We start from the raw sequence: 27,958 nt of genomic DNA, 5'->3' as shown, positions 1-27,958 counted from the left end.
TTTAAACTGAAGGCACAGGCATCAGTGCAGGGAGCTCATGAAGTGTTTTAAACCATGGAGTTATTAGTGTCAGTGGTTTTAATTCAGCTTAATCCTTTGGTTAGCCTTTATTATACATTATACATTATTATACACTAGTAGAAATACTGTAGATTAGTAAATTCATCTGTCTAACTCTGTGTCCCCCAGGTGCCCTCGCAGAAGAAGAGCCCACGCCGTGTGCAGTATCAGGGCATGGCCGTCATTGCCTGCTCAATGGTACACTTTGCAAAGAGGGCTGGCAAGGCCCCAACAACGGCATCACCAACTTTGACAATTTTTTGTTTGCCATGCTCACTGTGTTCCAGTGCATCACCATGGAGGGCTGGACTGATGTTCTCTATTGGGTAATCTGCCACTATTTTTGGGTTATTATTCCATGTGTATCACTTTTTATATTTTCGATTTTGACAGAACCTTGTAACAACCTTGTCTTATCTTGAAATAAGTGACTTGACACGATTAAGGTAATGTGCATTGTGTATATGATATACGAAAGTGTTGGGTTTCAGACAATCACAGTGATGATTTCTAAAGATAAATTAGGTTTTACTGAAAATCTTTAGGCCACGAGAAATATACTAACCCTACTAACATACTACCCTCAATATATGAAATCTTAAATGACGTTTTGTTTCTGTCTGTCTGCCTACAAATTTAAGCTGTATGACCTTTTTATTTCAGAGTAGTCCTTATTGTGAGCTGTATCCTGAGTCTGAACCATCACCCGTCTTTCAATTGATAACAATAAGTATTTTAAAGCTAAAAACGCCAGGCTCACTTCACAACCCTCTGCTTCTCATTAGCAAAAAATCACCAACAGCTTTTAATTAGCGAAAACACTCAGCATTGAAGCTCAACTCAGAATGAGTTTTCATCACAATCCACCCACATCCTTTTTTGATGGAGACCCTCATCTATGAAATAATGAACCTCTCTCTCTCTCCTTCTCTGTCGTCCTTTCTCTTTCTCCCTCACACACTCTTTACTTCTCTTATGCATGTATGTGTTACCATGGCAATCCCATGCTAATGCCGCTGTTAAAGCGGTGAGGGAAGGAGACTTGACAAACCTTAAAGAAGGATAGATAGATAGATAGATATATAGATAGACATGTAATCTAACCTCTGACCTTTCCTGCTGATATCGCTGCAGGGTGGGCGGCAGTGTGTTGTGCTGTGGCTGGAGGCAGAGTCGGGGCGTTGTGTTGTCTAGGCCATGCCAGCTGGTGTTTTGTTTTGTTTTTTTTTTTGTCAGAGGGAATATGAGTCTCTAAGTAGATTTGCATGCATGTGCATGGGGCGAAAAAAAGTTGAGTGTTAAATGTGTAGAGGTTATTTGCACTGTAAAAAGCCAGTTGTGGTTATAAATGGACAAACTTCAGCAATCAACTCCTGGTGTCTGGTTGCCAAACAGCTTTTTGAAAAGGCACTTTAGCTCTGTAGTGTGGTCATTTGCCATATCCCCATTACTAATAAATGTCTTCTAATACCTCCTCCACTAATTACTAATGCAATTGTCTCTCACATGGTGCCCTCTAGTGGTCACAGTATCTGCTTCAGTTTTACTTGTAGCTCTCTTTCCCTGTGAATGACTTTTTGGGCTTTGATCTGCCTCCTGTCAATTACTTTTTATTTAAAATCCAGTACTGGTGTAGTGACACTCATGAGCTAAGCGAGGAGGGCTTGTACTCAAAAAAGAAGTTTAGTTTCAGTTTAGTTAATTTAGTTTATTTGTTTACACATATGCAAAAAACCCCAGAACAAACAAACAAAAAACAAAACAAAACACAAATTAGTATATCCATAAACAGCAGAAAAAAGTAGTTGTAGGAGTAATTTATTTCAGTCCTTGTCAACAATTTTCCAATAGAAATGTGCATAGTAAAGAATAAATAACAACAAAGCATTAAATTAAAAGGAAAAATAAAAAATAGAAACTGAAAAGGTATAGGCTAAGGCATAAGTTTGTTATACCTACTCTTTTTACTTATATTCTCGTAAGTAACTGGCTCATTACTACTACTTGGTTTAGATTAAAAAATAAAACAAAAACCCCAAAACAAAACAGAAAAGAAACAACAACAAAAAATAAATAATAAAAAAATATTCTGAAGCATTTCATACACAACAATAATCATACCTCAGTTTTATATTATTTTACATGTAAAATTAAAAAATAATAAACTTGCAAAGTAAACTACAAATTTTATTTGTGATAAATAAATGACAAAGTTAAAATGACTTGCTATTATTATTATTATTATTATTATTATTATTATTGGACAGTTTACACAGGTAATAAAAAGGAAAACATTGGGGAGATGATAACAAAGCTTTCTTGAATGGTGCAGGAGCTCATTTTAAAATATGAGATGGCAGAGCATTTCACATTACTGAACCTCTGCAAATTAAACCACACTGTAATTGAGATGTTTGACAGATAGGGGAGTTCATGGTTATTCCCAGTGGAATAGTTGTGGAATTGATGATTGTAGGAATGCCTTTCATGAAAATATGAGGGAAGGGTCCTGTTCAGGGAACTGTATACACACAGAGCAATCTGTAATCTGTAGAAGTATAAACCTGCACGATTACACTAATGACAATACATGTGATTACAAAAAAAATGTCAATTATTAAGCTGTGCCTGGATGTGAACTCTTAATACCTGGCACATGTAGAAGCATTCAAGCGTTCAGTCATGTTTCTTTTACTGATTCATCTCAATGGTTATAATATGTGTGGTGTATTAAATGCAGATGAGTAGAGGTGGTTTTTACTGGCAGACGCTATGACAAATAGCCAGCATGCACCATCATCCCAGCACATTAGCCAGTCATTAATACTTGAATGACTGCAGTACTAAACCAGCTGTGAAACCATTTGGTAGAATTATACTACATACTGCAAATCATACATATTACACTGGTCTTTGTAAATGTATGAGAATTTTAATACCTTCTCTTCCTCGTTTCTTTTCTGTCCCGTAATTTGAGTCATAAGTCTCTTTTGGTTTGTTAGAGTACAGCAGTTCAGTTAGACAAGTTTTAATGAAATAGAAAATAATTGTATGTGAAGAATTATGAAACACAAAATATGAATATATCATGTCTAACATGTCTCCTTCTCTACCTGTGTTTGTATTTAGATGAATGATGCAATGGGCTTTGAGCTGCCATGGGTCTACTTTGTCAGTCTGGTCATCTTTGGATCCTTCTTTGTTCTCAACTTGGTTTTGGGTGTGTTGAGCGGGTAGGTAAAGAGTTTCCTTATGGTTGTTTGGTGCTGTGCTTCTAACTTTATGTTGTCCTTTTTTCGTTTTTCACTAATGGATGGATTTTATGACTTGTTTTGATAGGCTAAATGCCACCAATTTATTTCACATTCTAAGAAAAACTTTATTTCAGAAATGGTTTGATACATGTTCATTTTTCAAATATAAATAGCCATCTGATTGTTAGCTCTGTGACCCTGAACAGGATAAGCAGGTTTAGAAAATGGGTAGATTGTTTGGTGATTCTTCTGATCCTGTACAGTGCTAATTGACTTGGGTGTGACCTTCATTATGCTCTGCCCTGTCCAGAGAGTTTTCCAAAGAGCGAGAGAAGGCCAAGGCTCGGGGAGATTTCCAGAAGCTACGTGAGAAACAGCAGCTAGAGGAAGACCTGAAAGGCTACCTGGACTGGATCACCCAGGCCGAGGATATCGATCCCGAGAATGAGGAGGAAGGAGACGAGGAGGGCAAGCGTAACCGTGAGTTTCCTGTATTTAATTCATTTTGTCCCTCTTCTTTCTTGTCTAAAGCAGGGAAATGAAGAATGCAAACATAACTGTGAGCTACCAAGCCTTAACTTCCTCTGCCTATAAATAATGTTGCACATCTCTTTGTCTCATTCATGGTGAAAGGAGGCAGGTGAAGAGGGCAAACCATTACTCATCTATCTGTTGTTATTCCACTCTGAGCTCAAGCTCACTGATGCCTTTAATGTATCATAAAGGAAATGTTTTATGTATCTGGGACACGCTGCCCTGGCTCAGCTAATAATACATGGCTTTTTCCCACAATCAGATGTTGACGGACTCTTTAAAGCAGAGCCCGTCCGATACTGAATTTTTGGGGCTGATGCTGATACCAGTGTTAGAGAGTAAAAATTCCAACATCGATATTTCAGCCCATATTCTTAGATTATATATGTACATAGTGCTTGTATACATATGCTGGACTGAGTAGTTTCTTAAGTTTTCTGTGTCTGTAATATGTCAGAACATGCTGGCTTATGTTCTAATTCTCATCTGGTTTCTTCTTTGAACCATTAGTGAGCTGGCTGTTTATTTACCTCCAGTTGTATTTTGCTCGTTTTTGTCTTCTGTTGAATGACACATTACAGGGTTGACGTTACCAAGAGCTGATTCTTGTCTTTCACTCCACACTTCTTGTCACAGTATTGAAAGTCAGGATGCCCCCTGCTGGACAAACTATGTGTTGACACCATTTCTGAACTACCTAGGCATCTTATTCTGCATTAAATTCTTTGAATAAAAACTTTCTATATCATTGCATATCAGACAACATATACGCTGATACGATATGTATGTGATATGTGACCGGGCGCTAAAATTGGTCAACTGATAAATCGGTTGGGCTCTACTTCCAAGCACGTAAAGAGTGACCACATAAAACTGCTCCACTGACATACTGACAGGTTACACTTAGAATGACATGCTCACACGAGACAATCACATCTCATATTCAGTACAAAGGGACGGTATCGGATGTCGCTGATTATAGACCACATGCAAATGTCACTTCACAAAGACATACCCAATAAAATATATCTTTCTTGGGTTGTCATCTTGTGCAGTGTGGTATAAAACACCATTTCTATAAGAGGAAATCATCCCAGAAAACAGTTACACATATTGTACCAAAATGAGACATTCACCACTTGAATAATTACCTCTCTTTTTCTGACAGAATTAGCAGCATGTAGTGGGATTGTGTTATAGTAGTCCTCTTAAGACATTATCTCAATGCTATTTTACAATGCCTTTATATTTGATATTGCTGCCATTAATTTGGTTGTGGTTAGAAATATATTCTTCCTTGTGTGTCTTCTGTTTGCTTACATCACATTTACATGAACTACAATGTTCTGCATCATCACACTGTTTGATAGTATTAAATGATACACAGACAAATAATGTATATAATGATAATGTATTACACATGTGGATACTCATGATTATCCACTGATCAGTGCAGACATAAACTCTCTGCAGGTTAGGTTGGTTGTGATCACCTTCCTGTGGAACCAGCAACCATGTGTGCTACTTAGGGAAAAATACTGCCTCCATTAATGAGTTTTATTTGTCAATTGTAATCACTTCAGGTACATCTCCTGCATTAGTGTTACAGGATTCTAAAAAAACAAACAAAAAACCTCTCCTTTGGGTGCCACAGCAGTGCTGTGAAGTAAGTGAGTGAAAACAGTGACTTTATCAACCTTGGAAGCAACTTCTGAGGAAGCACTAAGAAAGTGGGCGACAGCAGTTCTGTGATTTTCGGTCTTCTCTGTGGTGTGGCCTTGTGTGTGCTGTCACCATGACAACACAGGGGTAACTCTGGATATTTGGTTGTGTGTGTGTATGTATGAGAGAGAGAAAATATTGCTTATTCTGATCTGGAGGAGGCTTAGCAGGATGTTTGCACCCTGTGTGGTTTTCCGGTGAGAAAACCAGAATTGGAATAACTAGAATCCATTCACACGTACATTTCTGACTAGTCATTTGACTGGTACAGTAAATGGGAGGTGTGGCTGCCTCAGACTGTTTGTGCTGGCAGTAAAAATTAAGAATGACTTTGATTTATTAAGCTGTGGGTGGTTGCATAGTGTCATAAGACTTTCTTTAAAAATTCTAGTCCTGATATATTTAACAGAAAAAGAAACACTACAAAATGTCTTCAAGTACTGTTTTTATTGCACACCCTTAATCTCTACACGTTATCTGCTCATATTAGTTTTTTTCCTATAAGGCAATCCTAAAATATCTACCTTTATAGTAGGTATTCCTGAATCTGTAAAAGTACGAGTTTTGATTAGATAAAAACCTTAAGTATTATAACTTTAAAGCTCCTTTGCTATGTGATTCCTCTACCTTATGTCTTCTTTTTGTTGTAGAAGATACTTGTATCATGTAGGAGATGTGGAGCATGTGGTGTCAGGAAATGTACCAAGGTTTGGGGTGGTATGAGCTTTATGTTTGATGAGATGAAGGCAACAGGTGTGTGCTTCCTTGCTGTGTGCACTCTGTAGAGGTCCACAGTCTCTCATCCTATAATTCTACATGATGAAAGCATCTGCTGCTATAGGCTACAGACTCTTTTTTGCTACAGCAATAATAGGTTTTGTTTTAAGTGCTAGTTTTAGTCTCGTCTAATCTACTGTGCATCGTCAAATTAAGCCTGTGATTGTCTCTTTGAAAGTCATTTGTCTATACCAAAAGATGGCACGGTAGCACAAGCAGCAGTTTGGAGTGACAGCATATTTTGTGTTGTCAAATGTACAATTTAAATATTTTTCCTTTGTTCTTCAAAATCTTTCAAATACCCACTGAACGTGGGATGTCAATGATGTGTCAGTATGTTTATTAATGGGTTGAAGGCAAAGCAGTTTTCAGAGATTGCTTCATTTGTTTCACATTAGAGTCATTTTAAAGATGCTAGAGTTACATAAAAATTAGCAAATACTGTAGGGGCTTGCAGGAAGTTTCAGAAAGTTTGCATTTCTAATTAGGTGACAGCATAAGCATATAGATGTTGACACTGTTTTTAGGTGTCAGCTATAATACACAAGTAATTTGGTTATTCTTATTTTGCATAAAAATAGACATTTAAATAAACCTCAGTGAATAAATTCAAAAATAGTAAAACAAAATAAGATTTAAAAAAAAAAAATCAGCAGCAGGTAGCTTTAATGCAAACAGTTCATTCATTTAAATCTGTATCTATCCTTGTCCACTCCTTCACACCCAACATTGAGTGTTATGTTTAATTGTGTATGTCCAGTGTTGACACAGAACAGTCTATCAGGATCCACATCACTAGATGCAAATCAGCATCACAATGCATTTAGATGCTTTGGCCTACAGTTTTGCTGCTGGCAGCCTCAAATGGCGGTTATTATTCATCGTCCATCACAGTTGCAACAAAGACATTCCTTGTTATACCTACAGCTTGCTAACGTTCATGCTTTTATGTTCTCTTTCTTCTTGTGTGTCAGTAACAGTACTATGGAAAAGATGCTGTGGCAGACACTAGTGCTATAGTCCTGCCTCTGAATTGGACCAGGGTGACGCACTTTCATGAGTTGCTTTTAAAAAAAGGATTAGATCATTATTGGGCTTTTTTGCGTTTATTAGATTGTACAGCTGAAGATAAACGACAAAGGGGGACAGAAAGAGAGCATGACATGACAGCAAAGGGGTCGCTGCAAAGGACTAGCTCATGGGGTGCACGCTCTATGAGGTGAGCAACCCCATAAGTTGTTTCATTTTAAGCATAAAACTACATTAAATAATACATAAGATTATTAATTGTATATCTCAAGGAAGGCTTGCAAATTAGAGGCAAACAACAGCTGTTTGACAAAACATGCCTCTTTTAAAGGACAAAGGAAACACATCTTCCATGAAAGCAGACATTAAAACTCATCTTTTTTTGCAGTAGGTTTTCTCTTCATCTTTTTCTCCTCCTTGTGAAAGACCTTTCCGTCCGACTGCTTCCTCCAGCTCAGTTTGACGCCTTCAGTCACTCCTTTGGCCTTCAGCCTCTGTTTGAGCTGAGATACAGAAAGATTTACTTTACACAGTGTCACACAGAGAAAATTTCTTATTGAACTGATCAAATCCTACATCCTTTTCACATTGTCCTTGAAGCTCTGTGTTTGGAGCACCTTACTTCATACTTCTATTTACTTGTTTATGTACATATTTTCATTTAATTCATTTTTTTCTTCCCAGTATGACTATAGCTCCTTTATCCTTGGCAGTTGTTTGATACAAGTCTACTCAAAACAATAATGACATGTAAATATTAACACTTTGCATTGCATTTTGCATGGCATGCTGTATTTAGTTGTTAGCTAATTAATATAAATAGTAGGACCTAATTTCATATAAAATTACAAAGGTCATGTGTGAATAACCTGCTTTAAGAGGTCCACCATCACAGCAGAGTCATTCAGATCCAGAGGAGAGTCCTTTGTCACCAGCTTCACTTTCATCACTTTCTTAATAGGCACAACTTTGAGAAACGACAACAAAACAAACAAACAAATAGACGTTATTAGTTACAACATTTCTACTTGTATAATAATTGGCATTCTTTCAAATTTCAACACTTTAAATGATAAAAGAGAAATCAGCTCCATCTTTTATGACAACTTTATAACCTAAGCAGTTGATATCTACTGCATGTTTTTCCTTAATGCGTCTGCAAAGAAAGTAAACCTAAATCTATGTCTAATGATGGAATCATCATCGTAATATTCACTCACCACGACTGTAGCAAATAAAAGCTGCGGTCTCACTGCAAGGCCGGTCCTCCCATTTGCTGGATTGGCCCAAGTCTGCTGCCACACAAGTCTCTTTCTTGATCCTGTTATTAGGTTCCCCTTGTTTCCAGTATGTAAATGAGTTGTCACTTCCATCTAACCACTTCCAGGAGTCTCTGAAAAGGCCGATCCAGACTGTTTGTCCTGGGGATATCAGCTCCTTTATCTTCTGGTTGTCTGCCTCATTTCTCACACTGGCCAGGTCATTGTTGCACGCTCTGCAGTAGCTCTGAGCTGCAGCCCATGTCATGGAGTTGTTAATGAGGGTAAATGTTCCTGAAAATAAAGCATAGTGAAATGTTGTGAAAGTATCATACATGTACAGTAGTTTGCCATCCAATCCACATCTGTGGCAGTATACATGCCATGGTAAATGCATTGAGATATAAAGAACCATGTCTATAAACTAATGCATTTGTACAAATAATGACTGATATCATAGTAAATGTTATTAAAAGTATTCTGTTGCAGCCTTACCACGTCTAAAAATGTCCAAAGAATACACACTGAATAAACGTACACACATATCTTAGTTCATTGCACACTTGTTTCCACTATGTGCCTCGTAGTAATTCTCAATATGAAGGTAAGATCACCCAAGACCTCTGAATCACCACCACATCTCAGATTTTGTTCAGTGATTCAGGTGTCTAGCTTGTCACCATTTATGGCTGTTATAAGCAGTTGTCAGTCAGAAATCAACCAACTAATCAGAGCTTAGTAGGCAGGAATAAGAACTGGAACGTCATTTGAATACTAATCAGTCAGGGCAAAATAATACAAAACACCACAATGGCAAAGAGCAGCAGAGAAAAAGAGCATACACTTTCATGAATGAAAGAGAGAAACATTAAAACTACAACAGGAACTTAACATTTAAAGCACATAACAATGGATCAGTAGTTAAAATTCTCACCTCCGCCATTAAAGCAGACCGATGGAAATGTTTCATTACAGTGTTCATCATTCCAATATCCATTATCAAACATCTGTACGCAGTGTTCTCCGCTGTGTAGATTGTTCTGTTCTTCAGTCCACCATTTCCTGAACTCAGTCTCCTGGTCTTTGAAGAAACTTCTATCTGTCTGTGACCATCCCCAGCTGTTCACGTCATCGTACATGCCTATCCAGGCTGGCTAAAAGGGAGAAATTGTGTCTTTAGGATTTTAAGTTATGTTTCTTTAGCTAAACTCACTAACTGAAAAGACTATACATTACAGCACAATACATTAAACCATTTATCAACATCAGACTGTAAACAGTGACCAAAGTTACTATTAATTACTGTTAGTTGCCCTGGAACTAATCATTCTTAATCAGTTTCATCCACTTTGCACTGGCAATCTGTTACTCATGAGAGGCTGATGTTTGGTGGACTGCCCCTCTGGTGCGAGTGCATAAGAAGGCAGCAGTGAAGTTCAAATAATTTAGTTCATTCTTTCAATTTTCCTGTCACTGATCATTACGTTACATATTTGTCAAACTGGCTCTGATGTGATAGATCGACAAAATGATGGAGAAAAGTGGAGAATTGACATAGCTGCCATCTGAGGCGATCATTTTGCTTAAATCGCCCATGTTGTTCAGGATCTTCATGTCCTCCATGCTGTCAATAGTGGCCAGGTCTGTGTATTTTACTTTGCAGTATTTCAGTGCTTCAGTCATGTTCTTTCGGTCATAAACAAAATGATACTGATGGTCAACATGTGAGAAGACCGTACTCAGCACTGTAATGACAGACATACACATTGATTAGATTATGGATAAAAATTAATCATTCATTGCCCCCCATTCAACTGCTTCATCCTCTTGAGGGTCACGGGGGGGCTGGAGCCTATCCCAGCTGACATCGGGTGAGAGGCAGGGTACACCCTGGACAGGTCGCCAGACTATCGCAGGGCTGACACATAGAGACAAACAACCATTCACACCTACAGACAATTTAGAGTTATCAATTAACCTAGTCCCCAACCTGCATGTCTTTGGACTGTGGGAGGAAGCCGGAGTGCCCGGAGAGAACCTACGCTGACACGGGGAGAACATGCAAACTCTGCACAGAAGGGCTCCCACGCCCGGGATCGAACCAGCAACCCTCTTGCTGTGAGGCGAGAGTGCTAACCACCACACCACCGTGCTGCCGGATAAAAATTACTTCATTAAAAATTAATTCAATTGAATTTTTTTCCATTACATTTAACACGTTGATGTATGTATCATTGTCTGGGGAATAAAAGCACTTCATATCATTTTGTATTATGATTGTCTGAACATCAATCAATAGAAAGGTACTGTATAGTGAAGTAAACAATAGTGTTTGAAGGCATCACAAGGACAAATGCACAAAATTATTAATTACTTATATACAATATATACTTATATATATGGAATACTTGCCTGCTGCAGTTGTGATGCTAAGAAGAGCTTTTCCAATCATGGTATGCGCTCTGTCTCTGTCTTTCAGTCTGTGACGAGGTTTGCAGCTGCTGAAATGACACATTTATCTGTTACCTCATGTTCATTGAATCCATGCAAAGTGGTGACGGCAATGATTATTTGCCTATCAGGCTTTTCAGTCCCATACTGATTAGTGTAAAAGTTTGCTGATGCTATGTATCACAGGTCAAGAATGTATATTTGTGCTGTATATTTGACACTGGTTTGTTTGTTCAGTATGATGGGGGTTCCTTAGCCACAAAAAGTCATGAAAGTCTACACACTACAATTTTGTTTATTTACTGATTATTGGTTTTAAGGCAGATACTTGTGTTTTCTCTGCCATTAAAAGCTGTAATCAGTCATTCTGCCTGAAAGAACCACAGGTAAAACAGTGTCACTGTGGGGCTCATCTGTGAGTTCTGTGTCCTGTGATCTATATGCATCTTTCAATTTGGTATCCCAGTGATAGACTGGCTGTTTCAGGTCTTTGAGAGTATTTCTGCATTATGTGAAAAAAGTTGAATGAAGCCTTCTGTGGCTCCAGAGCGAGCTGTGTGAAGTCTGATACTGTAAATGTCCTCAAGTGATGTCACTTGACTCAGCTTTGGTTGTGTCTGAAGAGTGTAAATTTGAAAATGACAAAAATCTAAAGGTTTGGACTTAAAGAGAGGTGATCTTACCAGATCTCTGCAGCCCACTCCTCATCTCTGCTTGAGGCTAGCGGCGTGATGCTACATTAGCAGCTAGTAGCAGAACACACCCGACTCTTCTACCCAATTAGAGTAGTAGAGTTGCATCATGAGTAATGCAGGTGGCAGGTTTTGACATGCAGTGCCTTAAAACCATTCACAGTGCAGCCAGTGCACATGCACCTGTCATTAAGTTTTTTATATCCTCCACTGATCTCCCTGCTTTTACCTCTGCTGTTGCTGTAGACTAGACACCCGAGACAATACACTAACTTTCTGTCCTTGATCCCTGCAGTGACTGTGTGCCTTGTAAAATAACTGTCTGTAGATTGCTGCTAACATTAGTTTTTCCCTCTTTCTCACTTACTTCCTTTTGTTTCTTCATATCCTCTTCTCTTGTTCCCAACAGTTGTTCTCTTGTCTGCCTCCTCTTCTTTCTTCTCTCAGAAGTCTTGTTAATTACAAATCCTTTCCAGTCTTAAATTGCAATAATAGTTACTGTGTCCAGAAGCTGATACCAATACTGGATGTTTGAGGCCGATATTTTTGAGAATTTGGTATGTTTTTTTTTTTTTGTTTTACTGGCTGACATAAATGCCAATACTGGCATTTCTGCATTAAGCTAATATATATGGGCTTGACTGATATACAATACTGCAATGAAACAACTATTGTCTACCACACACTACTATCAGATACTGTAGGAGTGAACGATATACAGTAAAAAAAAAAAAAAAAAGTAATTTTTTAAATTATGTAGCCCTACTAACTTACTTGAGTGAGCAACTACCTCATGTGTCAGGAAACTGTGTTGCAACTTTATATTCCCATGTCAGCACTTGTGCAGCACATAGGCTACAAATTATTGTGAACAGGAAAAAATTGATCCCGTTATTCTTCTGTCTTAAGGCCTCCTTAACCTTTGTCTTTTCTGTTATGTGCCAGTCTCCTTCATAGAAGTGAATAATTTACAGTGTACAACAAAGTAGTCCGCAAGAGGATATTACTGTATTACTGTATGTCCTGTACACTTGTTTTGTAGCTTCTCTGGACATGATAGCTGTGTCTGTACCGTAGTTTGTATTGCAGCTGTCTTTTGCCACAGTACATTGCTCTCTCTCTTGTTCTGCTGTGTACTGACTCACTGCTTCCTCTGCTGTCTGGCTGTGTGAACTGCATGTTGGTAACACCAAGGGGTCACGCTGGCTGACCTCACTGAGAAGAAGAAAGGAAAGTTTGGCTGGTTCACTCAGTCAACAGAGACACAGGGTAAATGCGGGAGTGTGTGTTTATCTGCGCATGTTCATAAGGACAGATCATCTTTGTCCTGGAGGGCGCCTCTGCTTGCATGTGCTTTGCTTATGCTTTTGTTCGTGCTTTCGTGTTTGCATGCCCTTCGTTTCATTGATCAGTGTTTAATCCTTACCATTGTCATCGCAAGCAAATCCATTTAATCCAGAACATACACCTTATCATTCATTATCAATGAACTCCTTTAAACTTTGCAACACATTGTCCCCCTCCAGCCAACAAAGCTCTGAAACAACACTTTGTATATTAGAACAGATGATGGGCTGATGGAGGAAAATTATCCTCCAGCCTCTACGTCACAGTGGAGAGGGATGTGTGCCGACTGCAGTTTTTGGGAAATGTGGCTTTCAGTTTCAGGAACACTAATGTTACACATAACACACACACACACACACACACACACACACACGATGATTTAACATTTAGCATATTAATGACACCAACACATGCCCAGTAATACCTGTTAAGTGTTTAAGTGTGTTAGCAGCCAATTCCTTATTTCTGAAACCTCTTGCCTGCAACATTTTTATTTTAGTATCAGTTTAAATATTACATTATGACACCCCTTGTAATGTATAGAAATACACAATAATGTTTTCAGTTGATTTCACGAGTTTGTTAACTATATTTTGGATCAGAAGTGGGAGGAAGAACAATATTGTCAACCTATTTGTGTTCAGATCCCTCATCCGGTCATCATCATTTTCTTTTCATTTGTCATTTATAAAGAAAATATTTTCTGCATGTACAGTATATATGATTTCCAATATACTGTATGCTGTAACCCCGTGACTATGTAACTAATACCTGTTGCAGCATACAGACCTGGACCAAATAGTCATCAAACATTTCAACAACAAAGCAGTCAGTACTGAAACAATTCAACATTCAACAAGTAAACTCTTTTATCTGAATAACAACATTTGTGTTCTGATGTTTCCAATTGGTAAATGGTTTATAAAATGACTAATTTACAAAATCCAATTTGACTCAGGTCTGGCAGCATGTACTCACCGTGACTTGATCTATGCAGAAACCTTAAGATACCTCATTTGTTCATTTTTCAGCCTCTTTCTTTGAGAACAAAAAATATTCTGTTCTAAGGAAAACCTGGCTGAATTTCCTTTTCATTAATGTCAAAGTTTGAGAAGGATTCGCCTAGCATTTTGGTGGTTTGGTTCGACCTATACACTCTGAAAAACTATGAAAGAAAGATAAAATTGCAGCTGACAAATCTACAAGCAGAAAAGGCAAAATTAGAGATCCAGTGCTTACAATCAGCGAGGATCTAAAAATATCAGTAGCTGTTTAGTAAAGCTGCAGAACTGCAGTCTGATGTGTGATTCTCTGTGTAGTAGATTAGAGGATTGTTCTTTTCAATATGAAACCAAGCCAAACCAAAAATGCCTGCGTGTCAACAGAAACATCTTTTATAATGAGATTTTTGTAGGTGAAACCTGTTTCCTTCAGGACACAGTTTTTACAGTACATCCTACACCTCTGTGTTAACTTGGCACTTTATCATCTCATGTTATTTCTCTCTTGTTTGTGTGTGTGTGTGTGTATGTGTGTGTGTGTGTGTGTGTGTGTATGTGTGGTATCACAGCGAGCATGCCCAGTGAGACAGAGTCAGCAAACACAGAGAATCACAATGGAGAGGAGGACAAATCCCGCTGCTGTGGGCCGCTGTGGTGAGTGTGACATATTGTTATCATGATGAGCCAATAAAACCAGGTTCATAAAGGACAGTCGATGCACCCAGTGGGGCTGTTGTACTGTACATGTTACAAAATTTGACTCAAACACAGGGTGCACAATTGCACATGTTGTTACTCTTTATTTAAAGTCACCTCATCTTTTATTCTTCCCCAGTCAAAAAATTACTAAGTCAAAGTGCAGGTTAGTACCTTGGTACTGTGTGACACTGCATGACAGATGCCTTCCTCATTCATTTATTTGATTCAACTCATCTTGCATGGCTCATTCTTACCTTGTATTTGAATTGCTCAGATCCCCAGTGTTTTCATAAAAGTTTTTGCGATTGATCCAGTGTCTGTCATGTTTTATGTCTGATCAATCAGTCTTTATCCTGATCTCGCTACAGTTTCATCATTGTGTTTGGTTCCTTGTTGACCCACATAAAATCTACCCAGTCCTCTTTGTAATTGGTATTTGACCAGTTTTACACAGTGGTATTGTTCTTTCATGTTATGTCACCGCATGTATATCTGTATATGTGAGAAAATGTTAGAATCAAATATATGTAATTGAAGTCCAAAGACAAAAGATCCTAAAGAAGTATTTGTCTATCAGTCGTCAATGGCGACGGTGGAACCGTTTCTGCCGCAGGAAGTGTCGTGCAGCCGTGAAGTCTGTGACATTTTATTGGCTGGTCATCATCTTGGTGTTCCTCAACACTCTCACCATCGCCTCTGAGCACTACAATCAACCAAACTGGCTGACGGAAGTACAGGGTATCTTTTTCTGTTCTGTTTGGTTTTCAGCTTTCTTGACTTTGTTCAACTATGGGACAATTGATGAATTAAGACTTCTCCTCTCTGCTCCTCTCCAGACGCAGCCAACAAAGTTCTCCTGGCGATGTTCACCTTGGAGATGCTAGTGAAGATGTACAGTTTGGGGCTACAGGCGTACTTTGTGTCCCTGTTTAACCGCTTCGACTGTTTTGTAGTGTGTGGAGGAATCGTGGAGACCATCCTGGTGGAGCTGGCCATCATGTCTCCACTGGGAATCTCTGTTTTCCGTTGCGTACGACTCCTTAGGATCTTCAAAGTTACACGGTGAGCAACAGAAAGAACAGAAAAGTTTCAGGCCATATTCTTTCTCTCAGTCTTTTAATTAAAACAGGGCGATGTGTATGTGTATTTTTGAGGGTATTTTCAATTTTCAGTTCTATTCAGACTTGTGCAGTAACCAAACTGGTGGCAAAACGTGTCTAAAGGTTGTAAAGGTTGCTATCAACCTTTGCTATTAATTAGGATATTCCACTAAGAAGATTCAACGCATACATCCAAGCTTATTGATAGGACATTAAGTTTGCTGCCAGACTGTGCTGTAGCTTTAGAGGAGACAGGGTCAGCTTCTTACAATGACAGCCTACGCCTGGCAGTGTTTGAATGCTGTTCTGATCTGCTGTTGTCACATTAAATACAGTGAAATACAGCACATACAGTATCAGATGTCCTTAGTGAGTATATTGTGGGACATTTTGCTTGATGCAAGGGAGTATGGTCTTCATGCCTTGTCTAACCAATATTATTGCATTTCCCCTCATTGTTCTCATAGGTGTGTCTTCAGTGTATGTGTTTGGCAGTCTTTGTCTGTCCCTCTGTTAACTTGTTTCATATTTCTTCTTCTCCAGTCATTGGGCATCTCTCAGTAACCTGGTGGCCTCTCTGCTCAACTCCATGAAGTCCATCGCCTCCCTGTTGCTGCTGCTCTTCCTCTTCATCATAATTTTCTCCCTGCTTGGCATGCAGCTTTTTGGGGGCAAGTTCAACTTTGACGAGACTGTGACCAAAAGGAGCACATTTGATAATTTCCCCCAGGCCCTACTCACTGTGTTCCAGGTGAGTATGTTGTTTTAGTTGTAATCCTTAGTCTTAGTCCTACTCTATCTAACATAAATTGTTGGATCATGGCAGATGTTTTCCAGAAATCAGTCACAGAATAGATTATATGGCTTCCACTGTATATTGTGTTTGGCAGATCTTGACAGGAGAAGACTGGAATACTGTGATGTATGATGGTATCATGGCGTACGGCGGTCCGGCCTCCTCAGGAATGGTGGTCTGCATTTACTTCATCATCCTCTTCATCTGTGGAAACTGTATCCTCCTGGCCAAAAACCCACACACATGCACACGACACATAACAAACACACACTGAAAGAAATCCACATTTTCTCACTTGCTTGTGTGAAAAAGTTCTGTTATAATACTGAGCCAGTTCATATTGTTCCATATCCTTAAAGCCAGGGTGCGTCTTTCATGTTGGTCAGTGTGTCCTCCTTAAGTCACATGACCAGACATTCTGCTGAACGTCTTCTTGGCCATCGCTGTCGACAACCTGGCAGACGCAGAAAGCCTCAACACAGCACAGAAGGAGGAAGAGGAGGCCAAGAAGAGGAAGAATAGTGCCAAGTACAGCTTAGGACACCTCAACATTTCACATTTGAATTTCCGTTCACAATTTCTGTTTGACTGTTTTTGTAGACATTTGTCACATTTGTTACAAGCGCTTTATCTGTCTTTAACAGGGATGCAAGCGCAGATAAGAGAGTTGAAACAATAGACATCAAGGACGGAGAGACCAAGGTAAAAGACAGAGACTAGCTCTAGATGTATTCATAAATCTAGCAAAGTTTGTTATAAACAGACCTTCTGTCTCAAAGTGCATTTTATATAGTTTTCATCTCTTATTGTACATTTTTACACATCACTGTGCGCAGGTTCCAGCAGAGGTCTTGCTGGAGGAAGACAAGGAGTCGTACCCTGCCATCGACTCTCCAGGTAAAAGTGACGTGTCTTGAGTGAGGAGGATCCAAACTGGGGTCTACAATTAGTCCATGAATTCATGTAATTTCATGGTGTTGTGACTGACTAGAAGTTTGAAAAATGAGAAAAAACATCATAGGCAGAGGTCTTAGTGCTATTTCACCAGCTACTGTCAAGTTGAGTTTGCACTGTAGCACAAATATCAGCTCAAGGAAAAGAAATGAAGTCACATTTTGATATTAGTAACACTACACAGCAGTCAGTGGCTTTGGTGATAGCTGATAGGGCACAGCATGCAGGTGAGATCAGGACTTTATTATAAAGCGACTAGGTACCAGACCGTAAGCAGATCTGAGAGGAAACTATGAAAATTGCAGACAGTGCCAAAAAATCCTCCACAAATTTAGCATGGCAAAACACTAAGGACGCAAAGCTCATTCCAAAAGGAAAGTGAATCTTATTCCACTTTTGCTGGCGATACTGTTTACAAACAGTAACTGACAGTTCCTGCATAGTAGGCCTTTAAAACAGCTGAGTTTAAACCACTCTGTAGACTTTATGTAAAAAATTAGATACACTGAAGTGAAAGCATCAGTAATGAAACAAACTACAAATACGAATTCTCTTTTGCTAGTGTGTGACGATGACGACGATAATGGCGTTCTCCCAGAAGTCCTGCCAGGGCCTCGCCCTCAGAGGCTGTCTGACCTCACCATCAAAGAGAAGACTCCACCCATCCCAATGGGCAGCGCCTTCTTCATCTTCAGCAGCACTAACCCGTGAGTCTCAGACACGCTGGCACAGGAACCAGTCTACCTGTTCAACAGAAATAGAAGAAACAACTCTGACATCAGTAATAGATGAAGCAAAAAGCTAAAATTAAAGATGCCATATCTGCCTCTGTGCCTCATCCTGTCTCTATTTATCCATCTTTGTTTGTCTTTCTTCGACAGATTTCGCGTATTCTGCCATAAGCTGATCAACCATCAGATCTTCACCAACCTCATCCTGGTCTTCATCATGCTCAGCTCCGTCTCTCTGGCTGCTGAGGACCCAATACGCAACTTCTCTGCTCGCAATATCGTACGTTGATGACCACTGGAACTGCAGTCTTTAACTGTCCTAAAAGGCTATCCCACATTTTTACACACAACATTTGGAGGCTTTATTTGTCTCACTGTAACTGACAGTCGGCCTTTATCGCAGCAGACATCTTGACGTCACAGAAGGAAAAGCACAGGTGTAAATAATAAAATCAGTGATGGCTGAATTCCATTAAGCTGCGCCAGTGTCAGGGTCCTGGTATGGTAAAGTCTGTTATACTGTCACACTGTTGTGTTTCACTGGGTCAGAGCCATCGTTAGTGTTATCAGGAACACCTGTCTGTGTCTTAACAGTCAAAATGTCTGCTGTGAAAAAGGCCTATGGAAAACACAATTTGGTAAATGGCACTCAAATAACATGAAATCTTACCACCCTAGCTACATAGAAAAAGTACATGGGCAGTGTTTTTATGCTGGCAAGCAGGGGCGGAAATCCCGGGGGGGACAGGGGGGACATGACTCCCCCTTCAGTAAAGCTGTACCCCCCTAGAATCATTTGAGACACAATTAATAATTTTTGAACAATGCAGTAGTATTTATTAATAGCACAATGTAAGTGGTGCTCATTATAATCGCGCAAATATGTGCTATTTAAATCTTAAAAGATTTAGTCCCCCCCTCCCATTCCTAGTAGTGGTATATCACACACTCTTTCCAATGGGCGGGGCTGCTTGGCAGCAGTAGCCGTGTGGCTGGAACCGCTGCCCACATCACGCATCGCAGGGTAAGATGTTCACTCACACAGACACAGTTTAACTTACACAAGTTACAACACATCCCATTTACTGTTACAACAAGCCCCAGGCCCAGGCTGATAATATAAACTGTCTGCAACATTTCTCCTGCATTTTTCAAAAGCCTACTCAATTACGAGTGCTGCTAAGTTAAAAGCTAATGATTAAGCTCAGAGTTTAGTGATAGAGAGGACAGGAGAGAAAGAAGAGGGAGAGGACAGGACAAGAGCAGCCAGCGGCGGAGCAATGGGTACCTGTCTGTAGGCTCTCCACCTGTCAGTGAGACAAACATGAAAGACGTGCAGTCTAACTGACAAGGAGCGATCATTACGAGCGACTATTACGCACGGTTGTGGCGGAGCGGCTCGTATGTGTACCTGTCTGTAGGCTCTCCACCTGTCAGTGAGACAAACATGAAAGACGTGCAGACGAGGAGTGGCCATTACGCACCGTTGTGAGGTGCACAGCGGCAGATCTCACAGCACACTGTTTATAAACCAGTTTACCAGTTTAATTGCAGGAAATGTTAGTTGTTAAGCCATTTCTCGTAAGTATAGACATTCACTCTGCCTGTTGGAGAGATAGAGAGAAGATTAAAGCGTCAAATTGCGGTAAAAGATGCTGTATAAAAGACAGGCTACAACTTTTTTTCCTTGTCCCCCCCTGGAATTATTCTCTAAAATTTTACTGTTTATTGTCCCCCCCAACTATGAAATGGGATTTTCACCCCTGCTGGCAAGCTAAGTATATGAACAAATTAATCCTGTCTCCTAGAAATTTTGTTTGTATTTAACTAAAAAGTTTTCATAATTATGTTGCAGTGACAACATAATCGCTGCCTGGATTATGTTCTGAGAGAACTTTACTTTGAGTTGATGAAACGCTACATTTATGTACTTCTCTGGATTGGCAGGCAGGTGGTCAGGGTGGATGGTGGACAAGCAGAATGCAGGACTGACACCAGAATCTTAATGCTAATAGAAAATGCAGTTCGCTCTGCATTATGTTTGCCCTTTAAAAACGCATTTAGTGTTTCAAATCCGTGAACTTAATTTCTAGGAGACAGGACTGATCAACATGTGTGACCAATAGTACTTGTTTTAGGTTTGATTTTTTTTCTTTGAAGACACAACACACTTTGTGCTCTCCTGCTTACCAGTTTATTACTGTTGCACAATACTGCATTAGATTCTTACCTCATGCAGCTTTATTATACTAATAGTTATGTCTCATCTGTGTAAGACTCTTTCTGTATTCATATAAACTGCATCTTATTGTGCTGTTATCCTGGAATGACTTGATGACTTGAACTTGTGCATTGCCTCTTGCAGATACTTGGTTATTTTGACTATGCTTTCACCGCAATCTTTACTGTTGAGATCCTGTTGAAGGTAAATGACCTTTGTGCTGTGTCGTGCTGTGCTGGGTAGAGCTTCAGTAACCCTGCGTGCTTATGTCACTCTGATTGCCTCCTCAGATCCTAGGCTATGCAGACTATGTCTTCACTAGTATGTTTACATTTGAGATCCTTATTAAGGTAAACTATAAAAACTGTTCTGCCTCAGCAACAACCCACCACTTCCAAGCTTGCTGCACACGTCCTCCTTCCCCTCATTTTTGTATGAAATTTTTGGTCAAAATGGCCGCCTGCTTGTCCTTGTTGTCATGGCGCCAGTACGTTAACGTGGAAACCATGCGTTTACGTCAGATATTTTTTATGTCTGTCAGTCACTTTTCCATCACGGCCCACTTCCCCTCTTCATCCTCGACCACTTTATAGACCAGTGGCTCTCCAGAGTACAACTATTTGTTTGGCTGTTCTCAAATTTCACAGCTCTACTGTGCTTCTTCTGTCTTTTTTTTTTTTTTTTTTTTTTTTTTTTAAATTGATGACAATTGAAAAATATATGCTTGATTGGCACTGGTGGCATTGTGAAACCTTTCATCAACCATTATCATTTTTGAAACGTTGAATCTTTGTCAGCATCATTGACTAATAGATTCACATATTTTGAAAAACAAACATTTTTGATTTTTTAATTAGAATTATGTTTCTTTTAAAATATTCTGGACTGTGGAGAGATGACCTTAAATTAACATCAAGCTTTATATCCCACTGCCTGATTGCATACTGTACACACAGATGTGCCCCCTTTTTTCATGTCTTTTTTGACTAATGCACTCCCAAATAATGTGCTTGAAGAAATCCACAAAAATCAGGAACAATTTTATCATGTTTGCTGCTAGAATTAAATCCTCTGCCTTACCCCATTGCTCGCTGCATGCCTGCACCAGGTAGATCTCATGTATTATGGCTTAAGCCTAAAATTTGATCAGTAGAGGATTAAAGGCCCCGTCCCTGGCTTAATCTGCTGCACCGGAAATGAGTGCAGTGGCTTTTGAATAATGTTCCCCATGTCTCCTCTCTGAACATTTTGCATCGTTTATGATATGTCTAGTTTTGTGTGTGGGTGTGTGTGCAGTATTGCACATGTATGCATCTCTGACCACAGTATTTTATAAGTGCTTTTAAGTGTGTATCCTGGCTTATACAACATCATTAATGCAACAGTTCAATTTCAATGCACAACACAGTTGCCAGAACATGTGTTAGCATTGTACGTGGCTGCAAATCATGGATATTTACATTTTGTATAAGTTTCGTATGTTGAAATTTTCTTTTTCCCTTACAATTTTCAACTTCATGTTGTCACAACTCTGTGGTTAGCATGTGATTACCTTGGGCACAAGAAAACACTCGGTTATGATTAGGGAAACATGTTTTGGCTAAAATACCCCACTGCTGTCGTAACAACCAATGCTGGAAATGGTTCCAAAAAAATCCTAGTTGTCTGCAATAACACTGCTGGCAAGGTCACAACAAGTCATTAAAAAACACACTGCTGCTTCACAGCTGTCTCGTCTAGGTCTCATGCTGTCCACCGTCTTCTCCTGATTAGGAACACAGCTCTTATACATGTAATCTGAACTATGTCACTTCAGAAAGGTTGATATGATACATATGAAACGTACAAATGTAATTGATCCATGGTTTACAGAAACATACACTGCCAGCATTCATTTGACAAATGGGCTGTCAATGCAGGATCATCAACTGAGAAAAATCAGATTATGTTGCATATTGTTGTCATGAACAATTATGTTTGAAATTCAAAATGAACATGTATATAAGGGAATATACAAGAATAACATGCAAAATTCAACAAAACTTTTTTTGTACTCTAAATGAAATAGTAATAACTGTCACCTCAGAATGATTTGAAGCTGCTCCTTGTATGTGTTTGTGTTTGATGGCAGATCTGTCTTCTTTAGTCCTGACTGTTGTCTCTCCTCTGTCCAGATGACAGCGTTTGGAGCGTTCCTTCATAAAGGGGCGTTCTGTAGAAACTACTTCAACCTTTTAGACCTGCTGGTCGTTGGTGTGTCTCTGGTATCCTTTGGCATTCAGTATGTATCGTTCACTCATTTTCTCAAGGTTGAAATATATATCATGAAGCAACTGTGTGGTATTTTTGCCGTAACAAACACTGCTGAAAGGAAATTACTCAGCTGAATCAAGTGGTATATTATTTTCCACAGGTCCTCTGCTATCTCAGTGGTGAAGATTCTCCGTGTTTTGAGAGTCCTCCGTCCACTCAGGGCCATCAACAGAGCCAAGGGACTAAAGGTCAGAATGACAATAATAAAACATGGTGCAGTGTGTATCTGTATGTGTGTGTGTCTAGTATAATTGTGCATGCATGCACCTTTGCTTATGGTGCAATGCTGTGTATTGCTACTAATAGTGTGTAACTGTGTGTCCTTTGCAGCATGTGGTCCAGTGTGTGTTTGTGGCCATCAGGACCATCGGCAACATCATGATCGTCACCACTCTGCTGCAGTTCATGTTCGCTTGTATCGGCGTGCAGCTCTTCAAGGTACAGTGAAAAGATGGGAAAAGGAAAAGAGAGATTGAGGATAATGATGTTATAACCAAAACAGCAGGCTCCTCTACTCTAAAACAACAAATATTTGCACAGAAGTAGTGGTTTTAAATGAAAACCTCTCTGACTTTCTCTGTTGCTTTCTTTTATGTAGGGTAAATTTTATCGCTGCACAGATGATGCAAAATCCAGCCCAGATGAATGCAAGTGAGTTTTTTGATTCCTAATGATTTCCAGGTTTGGACTTTGGCCTGTGTGAGTGTCTCTGTGAATATGCTTGTGTGTACATGTGGTTGATATGTCATCTTTAAATCACAGAGGCACCTACATTCTGTACAACAATGGGGACACAGCGCTGCCCATGGTGAAGGAGAGGATCTGGTACAATAGCGACTTTAACTTTGACAACGTCCTCATGGCCATGATGGCTCTTTTTACTGTCTCCACATTCGAAGGATGGCCCACGTAAGTACTTCTTTGCATCTGAGGTAGAATTCAGATTTAGCTATCATTATGGAGAATAATGGCAAGATTTATTTCATGTTTGTTAAATGAAAAATTACTGTTCATTATCTTGACTCCTTGTTCTGTGTGTCCCTGCAGTCTCCTGTACAAGGCCATCGACTCCAACAGAGAGAACATGGGTCCCATCTACAACTACCGAATCGAGATCTCCATCTTCTTCATTATCTACATCATCATCATCGCCTTCTTCATGATGAACATCTTTGTTGGTTTTGTTATTGTCACCTTTCAGGAGCAGGGGGAGAAGGAGTACAAGAACTGTGAGCTGGATAAGAACCAGGTAGGAGGGACCTATTTTGTTTGTCTATGCATTATGCTGATGTGTAGTGGTGCTTTTATTGAACATTTTAAATTTAGTAGGAGACCTCTGTTCATGTCAAATTAGGGATGCAACGAAATGAAAATTTGTGGCCGAAGCTGAATATTATTAACGCTTGGCCGAATACCGAGTACCGAATATTGTTGTTTAGTTTTTCATTAGTTTTTGCAGATGAACCCCCTCCAGATTAGTGTTGTCATGGTACCAAAATTGGATCCCACTGTGCGATACCAATGAAAATATCATGGTTCTGAGTAGTATCACAATACCACAGCGAAAATGAGGCAGATGTGCCTTTTGTCATTTATAAAAAGATAAATCACTTTTCTATAATACATCAATGATATTTCAATGGAATAAATTACTTACTGACTTATTCATACTTCAAAATCAATCAGTGATTAACACAGGGGGGATCAAAATAAAATAAATAAATAAAATAAGAATCAACCAGCCACCCTCCTCCCCTGACAAGTAAAGAACAGTCCCTAAAGTGCGGTGAGGTTTGTGGGCCGTGAATGGCTCGTTTCTCCTCTGACACGTCACATACCTGTGTTCGGCTGGCTCGGCTGTTCAGGTACTTCTGGGCAGTCATGACTCCAAGAAGAGGATATTATTGGAGCCGACTTGTCTGTCGCCGGTAAGCCGATGGCTGCCATATTTGACAGGAATACTATGTCTGTGAACCCTGTTCAACCCACAACCGATGGGATTCGCCTTTTGTTTCTGCTGGTGGTTGAAATCTGTAGGCTGCTCGCACAGCGTGCTGAATGATTTAAGCCTATTTTGCTCGCTCAAAACTATTTTTATTCGCAAATGCGAGCGCCGTGACTGGCGGATCGCCACACTGACAACATTTTATTCTGCCCGTCACGGCACGTCGTTTGATTGCGTTATCAAAACCACACCACTATTATTCAGCCTTGCTTTTAACTTATTCCACCGAATACCGAACGTATGTTTTTTTGCAATGTTCGGCCGAATATATTCGGTTACCGAATATTCGGTGCCTCCCTATGTCAAATTATTAAAGGAGCAGTGTGTAGGATTGAGTGGCCTCTAGTGGTGAGGTTGCAGATTGCAACCAACTGAATACCCCTTCCCTCACCCTTCCGTTTCCAAGCGTGTAGTAGAACCTCTGGTGGCTGTCAGGTAACTTAAAAACAGGAAAGGCCCTACAACATCGCGGGCTTAGTGTAAGAGGTCCTGCTCCCTATGTATGTGTCCCTGTGTATCTCCCTTAAGGATTCATTCTAAGCTATTCTAAGCGAAAACACAATTATTGGTAGTTTCAGGTGACTATACACTAATAAATAATAATAATAAAACATAATTACAAATGTATTCCATTTTTGCCAATAGATCCCCCTAAATCCTACACACCAGACTTTTAAGTATTTGTCATTTGATAATCCTGACTAAATGGATCTGGCTAAATAATGATGCATCTTTTCATCAATAAAATGTTTCTGCTTTCAAAAATGAAGAGTGACGTATTAAGAAATGGATGTAGTAAAAGCTACAGTCCTTCTGCTGTATCTTATTATTGATTTTTCCAAATAATGTCTGTTTTTTTTTACACAAGAAAACATGTAATACTTTTCTTCACTCTGTTTTTTGTGCGTTTCTCTCTTTGCCTTCACCTACCCTCACCACCACTGTAGCGTCAGTGTGTGGAATATGCTCTTAAAGCTCGTCCTCTGCGGCGCTACATCCCCAAAAACCCCTACCAGTACAAGTTCTGGTATGTGGTCAACTCTACTGGCTTTGAATACGTCATGTTTGTCCTAATCATCCTCAACACCCTGTGTCTGGCCATTCAGGTGAGTGCTCTTTATTCAGTCTTTTAGGTGAAATTGACATAAACTTGCTGGTTAATCTGCCTTCGGTCATCATATGTGTCAAATTTATTCAATTTTCAAACACTGAGAAAAATGAATGCCTGCGTCTGGGAATGTAAATGATCATTTAGTTTGGATTTCCACGATGCTGCAAGAAGTTAAAGTTTTTTAATTTCCTTTGCTTGTCATCTGAATAAAGATAAACATAAGTTAAAATACATGCATTATTATGTTTGTTTTATATTTCTTATCAGTCAGTCTGCCTGTCTCTTTGCAGCATCATGGTCAGTCTCATCTGTTTAACTATGCCATGGACATCCTCAACATGGTCTTCACTGGGGTTTTCACTGTGGAGATGATACTCAAGCTCATCGCCTTCAAACCCAGAGTAAGTTTCCTCTCCTCTCCTCTCCTCTCCTCTCCTCTCCTCTCCTCTCTCCTCTCCTCTCCTCCCCTTCTCCTCTCCTCTCCTCTCCTCTCCTCTCCTCTCCTCTCCTCTCCGCAATATTTATGCAAATAAATGCAAAACTATCATCAGTTCCTTAGATCATCTTGTTTAGAGTTTTTCCTTTTAGATCTCCCTTTTTATTTTATGCCTGGAAAGGTCCATATTTTTAGCCTTGTTCAGACTGCAAGTCCAAACCTGTTTTTTTTTTTGGCATATCCAGATTATGTCCAGATTGATTTCATAAAGTCTGGATGCAATAAAACCACATGAAATGCAATTGTGCAAATTGAATCCAAACCACAGTTGGAAATTTAATTCCAATCAGATTTCTACATATGCGTCTCAGTCCAGCGGCTCTGGCTGCTCAAATGGGATTTCAAAGTGTCAACTACAAAGTGACAGAAGTGCTGTGCAGAATCCACACAGCTATTAGCAGAGTACTATGGAGGGAGATAATAGTCTGTAACAGACACTGAAATAAACTATCTGTGATTGGTGTGATTGTTTAGAGGGCAAAATGATGGGGGACTCCCTAAAAACTTAGTATTTTACCTGATGCGGTTCCCTACGTCTTGCACCGGACAGAGTGTTGTGTGCCTGATGCCACATCCTTGTCGGCTTGCACTTTTTGGATAAGCTAGCAAAATTGTAACCTAGAAAGTTGTTTATTAACGTAAGCTTTGCCTTAATCACAAGATTAAACCTACTGAAAACTTCTTTGTGATCATTTATACACAAAGATACAATTAGATTTTTTTGCTCCTTGTACTGCTTGATAATTCTTCCCTGCAGATTTTCAAATAAATTTTTACCTGACTGCTGATTCATTTCTTAAATTGACCATCACAACATTTAGATGGACCAAATTATGACCGTCACAAAAATCAATCATCAACAAATCAATGTAGTATTCAATCTATTTTGCATAATATTCCAAGCGTTAGAAATAAAACTAGTCTAAACTTTGCCACTCCAACTTCATTTTTTTGTCAAACCTAAATCATTCAGGATGATTGTTCTGCATTCTTACAAAGTTGCACACAGGTTATCATATAAAGTATGAAAGTGCACTCAGATCACCTGCTGAGATGGTCACAGAGCTCTCTTAAGCTTGTACTGCTGCGTCCCGCAAAGCCATGCACATCAAAGTGAAATATCATGCTTTTAGGGGATCCCAAATTTTGGACCTTCACTTCTCATGTTTCTGCACTGGAAAGCCATCAGTGTAGTAGTGTAACCACAACAACCCATGCAGATAGGTTAGTGTTGTCTGGACACACATATCTGATCTGATCACTTGCAAACAACAATGCGGACAGTCTGTCTTAAAGATCTGATAATGGAAACAAATCTGATATGCCTGCAGTCTGAACGTAGGCTATGACTTTTGTCTGAAAGCACTCCACTTTTCCTTTTAACCCAGCCCTCATACACTCTTCCT

At 39.5% G+C, this 27,958-nt stretch overlaps 2 protein-coding genes across 4 annotated transcripts in view; one reads left to right on the top strand and one right to left on the bottom strand.

The window, feature by feature from the left end:
* Positions 1–27,958, top strand: part of cacna1db (calcium channel, voltage-dependent, L type, alpha 1D subunit, b) — a 109,440-nt gene that overhangs the window by 57,082 nt on the left and 24,400 nt on the right. For all 3 annotated transcript variants that reach the window (XM_049580158.1, XM_049580161.1, XM_049580159.1), the window contains exons 7-30: positions 190–386; positions 3,190–3,293; positions 3,625–3,794; positions 12,973–13,047; positions 14,696–14,780; positions 14,962–14,988; positions 15,403–15,563; positions 15,662–15,887; positions 16,469–16,676; positions 16,816–16,936; positions 17,135–17,249; positions 17,366–17,423; positions 17,558–17,618; positions 18,238–18,382; positions 18,557–18,686; positions 20,918–20,977; positions 22,802–22,908; positions 23,041–23,128; positions 23,271–23,378; positions 23,539–23,591; positions 23,703–23,849; positions 23,988–24,189; positions 25,893–26,051; positions 26,347–26,457. In XM_049580158.1, the coding sequence (XP_049436115.1) occupies positions 190–386; positions 3,190–3,293; positions 3,625–3,794; positions 12,973–13,047; positions 14,696–14,780; positions 14,962–14,988; positions 15,403–15,563; positions 15,662–15,887; positions 16,469–16,676; positions 16,816–16,936; positions 17,135–17,249; positions 17,366–17,423; positions 17,558–17,618; positions 18,238–18,382; positions 18,557–18,686; positions 20,918–20,977; positions 22,802–22,908; positions 23,041–23,128; positions 23,271–23,378; positions 23,539–23,591; positions 23,703–23,849; positions 23,988–24,189; positions 25,893–26,051; positions 26,347–26,457 (2,918 nt within the window). The remainder of the gene's footprint in view (positions 1–189; positions 387–3,189; positions 3,294–3,624; positions 3,795–12,972; positions 13,048–14,695; positions 14,781–14,961; positions 14,989–15,402; positions 15,564–15,661; positions 15,888–16,468; positions 16,677–16,815; positions 16,937–17,134; positions 17,250–17,365; positions 17,424–17,557; positions 17,619–18,237; positions 18,383–18,556; positions 18,687–20,917; positions 20,978–22,801; positions 22,909–23,040; positions 23,129–23,270; positions 23,379–23,538; positions 23,592–23,702; positions 23,850–23,987; positions 24,190–25,892; positions 26,052–26,346; positions 26,458–27,958) is intronic.
* Positions 7,118–10,763, bottom strand: LOC125891153 (C-type mannose receptor 2-like). Its single transcript, XM_049580167.1, has 5 exons — positions 10,626–10,763; positions 9,570–9,789; positions 8,597–8,929; positions 8,246–8,343; positions 7,118–7,879 (listed from the first exon to the last, which is right to left on the bottom strand). The coding sequence occupies exons 1-5, from the start codon at positions 10,629–10,631 to the stop codon at positions 7,742–7,744; spliced, it is 795 nt and encodes a 264-aa protein (XP_049436124.1). The 5' UTR covers positions 10,632–10,763; the 3' UTR covers positions 7,118–7,741.

Source organism: Epinephelus fuscoguttatus, linkage group LG7 (genome assembly GCF_011397635.1).
Source record: "Epinephelus fuscoguttatus linkage group LG7, E.fuscoguttatus.final_Chr_v1".
Classification (NCBI taxonomy): domain Eukaryota; kingdom Metazoa; phylum Chordata; class Actinopteri; order Perciformes; family Serranidae; genus Epinephelus; species Epinephelus fuscoguttatus.
This window is presented reverse-complemented; position numbering and strand designations above follow the sequence as displayed.